This window comes from Camelus bactrianus, chromosome 6 (genome assembly GCF_048773025.1).
Source record: "Camelus bactrianus isolate YW-2024 breed Bactrian camel chromosome 6, ASM4877302v1, whole genome shotgun sequence".
Classification (NCBI taxonomy): domain Eukaryota; kingdom Metazoa; phylum Chordata; class Mammalia; order Artiodactyla; family Camelidae; genus Camelus; species Camelus bactrianus.
The window spans coordinates 5,480,420-5,487,284 of NC_133544.1; the positions used below are offsets into that span (position 1 = coordinate 5,480,420).

Genomic DNA, 6,865 nt, shown 5'->3' on the forward strand with positions numbered 1-6,865 from the left:
TGTTTATGAAACTCCAAAGTGAAAATGAAACCCAACCACATGCCAGGCTAACACCTCAAGCGGCTGAAGGGTTTTAGAGGTGCTGGCTCATTTTGGAGTCAACCTTGTATCAATGCTGAGTGTGTGCTTTCTTGGAGGGGTGTGATCTGAGGGCCAATGCAAAGGCTCTTCAGTCCCCCCAACCCCTGGATCTCCCCCACTGAAATTTTGCTTTTCTCCAAGTCCTGCCATTATAATTGGAGTTTGAAGGCTGTCCAAGTACCAAGTGTGGACGGGAGGCTGGCCTGCGGCGTGTGGTGGGGGTTCCGGATGGAAGGAGAATCCGCCTTTGTCTCGGCCTTGAGGTACTGCTAGCCCAGTCATCACTGCTCTTTTTCACGGTGACAAGGAGGACCAGCAGTTCTTGTCCACGCTCTTTGCAAATGTGAAACACCTGGGAAGCTTCTTGCAGTGTTGCACTGCCTTGCAGGAAAGACCTGTGGCCTCTGAGCCGCCCAAGGGCAGGATCCTCAGCCGTGTGGTCCAGCTCTGCACCCCGGGCCTTGCACACGGCCTGGCACATGGCAGGATCATGCCTCAGCTTCCTAGGGCTGCTGTACCCAAAGTGTCACAAACTGGGGGCTGAATACAACAGACAGTCATTGTCTCCCAGTTCTGGAGGCCGGAAGTCTGAAACCAAGCTGTCGGCAGGTCCCCGCTTCCCTGAAGGCTCTAGCGGAGGGAGCTCCTGTGCCTCTTTCTGGCTCCAGGAAGTTGCTGGGCTGAGTTTTGTCTCTGTGGACCTATGGCCTTCCTCTCTGTTTCTCTTTGGGCGTCCTCTCTTTTTCTTATGAGGACTCAAGTCATACTGGGTTCAGGGCTCACCCCAATCCAGGATAAGGTCACCTTCACTAGTGTTATCTACAAAGACTCTTTCCAAAGAAGGTTCCAGTCACAGCTACAGGGGTTAGGATTTCAGCATATTCTGGGGGGACACAGTTCAACCCACGATAGAGCACAGCCCATATTGACCAAGTGAATGATCAGACACTGAGGGGCAGAGAGGACACTGGAAATGGCTGCAGGGAGGAGGGCCCTGCATTTAAGATGCACAGAGCTCTCCAGACATCGCGGTGCACTGTGATGCGGGTGTTCATCCAGTTCTCCACTTCGCTGAGGCCCAGGGTCCTTTCCTTCTGAGGGTCATTGTGCACTTTGGCCAGCCATTCATTCATTCATTCATTCAACTGCTGTAGAGAGGCCAGACCCTTAGCTGAGTTCTGATGAGACAGAGAAGTCAAAGATACAGTTTCAGCTCCCAAGGAGCCCCCAGCCAAGCTAGGAGATGGCTGTGACAAGGTTCATTTTGATACCATAGGCTGTAGATGGACATCTGGAACTCTAGGAGGAATTTGGGGAAGATGTGGCCAAGCAAGATTTAAAAAAAAAAAAACTGCCTTAAAAAAAGACTTTAATTTTATCCAAGTCAGGCCCCCACTGATCTGAAAAATACTTGACCTCACAACTGCTAGGGGATCTGGGCGCCCTGACTAGGGTTGGGATTTTCTCTGCAGATGCCAGGGCACAGGTACCGCTGACAAGAAAACTTCCCCGCGACGGCTCAGGGCTGGAAGCAAAAGCATCTCAAAGGCTGGTTGTGAAGTTTCCAGGGGAGAATGTCCTCTGCAGGAAGAGTAGAGCCACCCCGTAGCCTTCCCAGTTCCAGAAGGCTCCGTGGTGAATACATAATTAGGCCCTCTGTAATTACCAGTTTGAATCTGCCTAGGACACTAGGGCTCCCACCCCCTGATTTACCTTATAAATTTATTCTGCTAAAAAAGTCGAAAATGTCAGTCTTCCGTGAAAGCTGCATAAATGAATTATCTCCCCGGATGACAGAAGGTGGGAAGGAGGGGGAAGCTTCCAGAGGACATCCTTCATTGTGAGTGTCTAAAAGTACCCCACACTTAGCACGCATCCAGCCCTCAGCCCAGCCAGGCAGCTTCCTGGTGCTGATGCGGAGATGCTGACTTCCATGGCTCGGTGGGAAGGGAAGAACGCCAGCTCCTCGGCGTCCCAGCCAGTGGGGAGAGGGGCTGTTTAAAACCTGCCCCTTTGGACTTCAGAGAATCTTGCCCGGCGTGCAGTTCCACGTGATGAAGGCCCCTAAACAGAAGGGAAAGAAGGGAAAAAAAACAACTCAGCTTCTTAAAAAGAGTCCCGTCCAACTTCGCTGCAGTCACTTCTGCCCCCAGGATGGTCCTCTGCCAGGACAGTGTCCTCCTGCCCCTGCTTCTCCAGACCAGACGGCCTCGCAGAGCTCTTCAGAGCCCAGTGGCTGCGCCGGTGATTCTCCTACAAAACTCTAAAAAAAATGTATGGCAAGTCTTTCATGACATTTTAGAAAGTTTGGAAAATTCAGTTCTTTTAAAAGCCTCTCTATTTCCATCACCCTAACACAATAGCGGCAGTCGTTTCTGTATCTCCTTTCAGTCTTTTTTTCATAGGTGGTCTGTTATCTCCCCTCTCCCCCCACACAAAGGACAGCTGTCACAACCTGTAATTGTTAATTTCTTGTGGCAGATGATAAAAGCCGAAAATGCCAACTGTGGGGAATTTGGAGATCAAGAGAAGGAAACGAACAGGGAGCCTCTGGTGCCCACTTCCAAGATGACGCCCTCGAACTCCCAGTGGTGGGGGGGCGTGGTGGTGTCTTCTCCGCCTTTGTTCTGTGGGCACAGCTTTTTCAGGGCCCCCATGCAGTTGCATTAGGTCTCGTATTGAGGTCCAACTGTCTCATGCATTGATGACCTGCTATGTGCCTGCCACGGGCCAAGGAGAGAACACAGACTCCGCTGTCCGCTTTGAGGAGCTCAGTGACGTGCTATAAACTATTTGTGAATAAGGACTATGACCTCTTCCTCCAGGTCTTCCTAGAGGTTAGCCTGGTCCGTGGCACATAGTAGGTGCTCCATCAGCCTTCATTCCATTTGTTTCTGAATAAAACGCAGGGAGAAGCACTCTTTTTACTCCTGCAGTGAAACGCTGCAGTGCTTCCATAGATGGGGTAGGATGCCAATCTCCTCTTGACCTCAGCCTGAGGCCCCCATGATAATAATAGCTATAATTTGCTAATTCCTACTGTGTGCACGGCCCCGTACTGGGGGCTTGCAAATAGATTATTACTCCCCAGAAGAATCTTAAACGTAACGTGGGAGGACCTGGATGCTGAGAAGAGAAGCTCGTCTGAGGTCTCCCTGCAAACAGCGGGCAGAGTGGGGATGGAACCCCTGTGCCTCTCATAGCTGTCATCAAGATGCTTGTGCCCCACCCCGTGCATCGCCCACAAGGTTGCTGGAAGGACAAACTCAAGTCAGGGCAGAGAACAGGCTGCGCACCCTGTAACTGTCTGCACCGACATTAGCCGTCTGTTCTAAAATTTAACCAGCAGACCCTTCTGATCGTCCCCACCCACTCTGGCTGCAGTGTAAGCCGAACTTTCTTGTGTTCAGTCCTTTCTGAGACTTGATGTCTCCAGATCCTGTTTACCTTTTGCTCCTTCCTCCCATTTCTCCCCACCTGGATGATGTGGTTTGAGAGCCATGGTCATATTTTCCTGGATTTTGCTGTCCCCAGTAGAGGAGAATAATCCCCTCTGCTAACCTCGTCCTTGTTTCTCATTAAATTTTCTCTTTCTTCCTGGGTCCCGGTCCTGCGCCCACTTTGCTCTGCTGTTCTAGCTTCACACCCAGTGGGGCCTGCGGCTGCCCACTGCTGCTTCACAGGACGGCTGGAAATCAAGTCTGGATGGAAACTGGTGGCGTGGTTGTCCCTAGAGACAACCCTGGAGGTGATTCGGGCATGCCTCTTCTTGACTGTCCTTGGGCTTCCTGGGGATGAAGGTCCTTCTCTTTCCAGGATTAGGTAAGATAACCCCCCTGCGTCTCTCTGACCCGGCAGGCCTTGAGGGTCTGGGAAGAATTGTGGACCTCTATCCCTACTCCTCTGCTCCCATGGCACTCAGGACACATGGCCAGGAGTACCTTCGGTGGGCTGTGTTACAACTACTATAGTCCCATAACTCCGTCTGCTTCCCCTCGCCTGGTCCTTGGAGCAGGGTGTCTGTGGCAGGTTCAGGTTTGTCTGTGGGAGGAACCTGGCAGGCACCCATCCACGTGTAATGTTGGAAGGATGAGTCACGGCAATGCTTAGGAAGTGACCACCACATGCCAGAGATGGGCTGGCACTTCCTATAGGCCCACTCATCTCTGCCTAGCCCATAAGCCCACAGGTGCACCATCTGATGAGGGAGGTCACAGAGCTGAGCAGTAAAGGCCCTCTCCCCCTCTCTGGACCACCCAGCGGTGGGTGCCTTGTCCGCAGCCTGAGATCCCGGTCTGCGCCCCTGGCCGCAGTGGCAGGCTGGTGCAGGGCAGGGGAAGAAACTCTTGCTGGAAGCCACAGGCAGCCCTCTGGGCTGGCGGGGAGGAGACTGACAACAGGCCTGGCCCTCCCCCACTGGCAGGCAGGGTTTAGGGGGTAGATGACTCATCCAGACCCAGCCTCCCTGTTTCATTTGGAGGAAACCCTTGATGGGCGCTGTGGCGGGGCGGAGGCTAATTGCACGGCGCTGGGAGCTAAAGCAGCTGCTGTAATCCTCTCACCTCTCACAGCGCAGTGGGAGCTTCCGCTGGGTTATGCGGGCGTTCGGGGGCTGTGTACATCCATGGCGGGTGTCACCGTCAGAGGTCAGGCAGGGCCTGGGCCACCGGGGAACCTCACCACCTCATCTTGTCCTTAATTAAAGGAGGACCTACTTGACCAACGCTCAGCCTAATAAGTTGTTCCCAGTTGCAGAGAAAGTTGCTGTTAAAGACCTTGATGGTGGAGCAGCAACTCTGAACAGCCTGGATGACCTCAGGAGGAGGCTGCCTTTTCCTCGGTTTCTGGGGGAGAATTTGCCCCTTGGCCTGGATATTCTAGTTTTGGAAGGGGGGGGTGCCCTGCAGCCCTCTGCTGGGAGTCTGGGGGTTGGTCTGCATTCACCCCTTACTTGGGAAGTGTAACCCTTAGAGATCAGAAGTAACCTGGGAATAAGACAATTCAATAAAGTCACAATAAAACATCCAAAGCCTTTCATACTTTTTCACTTTCTTTAACTCAATTTATTTTTCATTTTGTGGACAGAGATTTAGTCTGAGTATTAGTTTATGATTTTTTGCCGAAGGAATTACTCAACACACACACATATAAAAAGGAAATATTATTTTTATCATTTATTTTGTGCCATGTATACCATAGGAGAAAAAAAAACACGGCGCGAAATCACTTCAGTACCACTGTGTTTTTCATTACAAAGTTATTACATATAGAAATTACTCCAAATTATCTGAAATGAATGGAAATTATGAGGTTTAAATTCCCCAGGTTACTGCAGGCACAGCTCTGGAAATTTATTTTGTCATCTTGCTGAACATAATTGCTACAACAAAATTTCTTCCATTTTACAACTGCAGCATAACTTACTTATACCGGTGTAGCTGTAATTTTACATCAATAAGTTGCATGGGAAGGAATACACAGGTGGTAATTGCAAACAATAATTTGTGCTGAGGTCCAGGTGGAACGGTTGGCTGAGGAAAAGACTTCAGTTACCGTCGGCAACGGCTTCGTGTCACTGTGGCCTCTTCCCATCCTGTTAGCTGCCACCCATCAAACCATCCAAACATCCTCTGTCTCGTCCCCCGTGGCTGCCTTGGTGAGTCGGGGTTTGTCTGACTTTGCACCGTGGCTTGTGCATCCTGGTCCTGAAACTGATGCCACAGGGCCCTGGGGGACCTCGGGGAGGCCTGGGCCACCTCTGCACAGTTTCCTGCCTTTCCTTTCTACTGCTTTCCAGCTTGCCTCTGGGTTGGGCGCTTTTCGGTACCCGGAGCTAATTAAGGTGTTTGATAGATTTCAACTGGAGTATGAGTTCTTGCCAGAAACATCAACAATTCGATTCCCCAAACACGACGCAGAGTGTTAAATCCACTAATGCTTTATACATTACCGTGTTCTTTCCCAGCCGGAATGTGTGGTCTGGGTACAATACCGAAACGGTCCCCAAACGGGCGTCCTCACTCTTCAGTTCTCTAATTGTTCCTGTTAAGCAGATACAAATAATGAAACTGCAGATGCCTGTGCTAAATCCCAACAGCTGATGAATCCATGCGTTGGAATCCAGAGATCCAAATTCAGATGTTAGTGTATCAACCATGAATCTGCCCTGTGTAGGTGGTAGACCATCAGAGACAGGTCAGAGATGGGTGTCTTTGCTCCCGTGCAGTGTTCCACTTCAGGACATCTCGCGGGGAGAGAGAGAGAAGCAGAGGGGCTTTGTTGCAAGTTCAAACGGGAAATGTTATAGTCACATCCATATTTTAGAAGCCATTGTTATTTCAATGATCCCAAAGGCTCAAAATCACACTGAAATCTTTTTGTTTTCTCTTTTAAGGGACCCAGTTTAAACTAATACCAGAATACACAGCAATCCAGTGTCTCAGTTTTCCCTGGGCAGCATTAATTATCTTTTGTTGTAGCAAATTGTCTGCCTTGTAAGTTCAGCATTGTAAATTGCGTATCTTTAAGCAGATGCACTGTTTTCAGATGCACACAATGGAAGAACTTTTATAACTTTCACGTACTGTAGATATATTATTCCATCTCCAGTAACGTGCCTGCAATCCCAATTTTGCATGGTAGACGCTTGTTTATTTGTCAGCTTGCAACCTTGACCTTTCTCTATTCAATAGAGGGAACGGCCCTTAAATGTTTTCTAGGATACAAACTACCTTTGTTGAATTCACTCGAAAGCATACGTGGCTGTTTCTAAAACTACAAGACA

General features: G+C 50.0%; 1 protein-coding gene across 8 annotated transcripts in view; it reads left to right on the forward strand.

The window, feature by feature from the left end:
- LOC123612446 (uncharacterized) overlaps positions 1-5,858 on the forward strand; it is a 41,901-nt gene extending 36,043 nt beyond the window's left edge. For 4 of the 8 annotated variants that reach the window (XR_012507394.1, XR_006719701.2, XR_006719700.2 and 1 more), the window contains one exon: positions 3,720-5,858. Coding sequence is in view for 3 of the 8 variants with exons in the window: in XM_045505784.2 (XP_045361740.1) it covers positions 223-344; positions 3,720-3,829; positions 3,940-4,027; positions 4,787-5,045 (579 nt within the window). In the remaining 5 variants the exon portion in view is untranslated. Of the gene's footprint in view, positions 1-222; positions 345-3,719 lie in introns of all 8 variants that reach the window. The other 4 variants (XM_045505784.2, XM_045505783.2, XM_074365058.1 and 1 more) reach the window with 2 other exon arrangements.
- Positions 5,859-6,865: the final 1,007 nt, after the last annotated feature.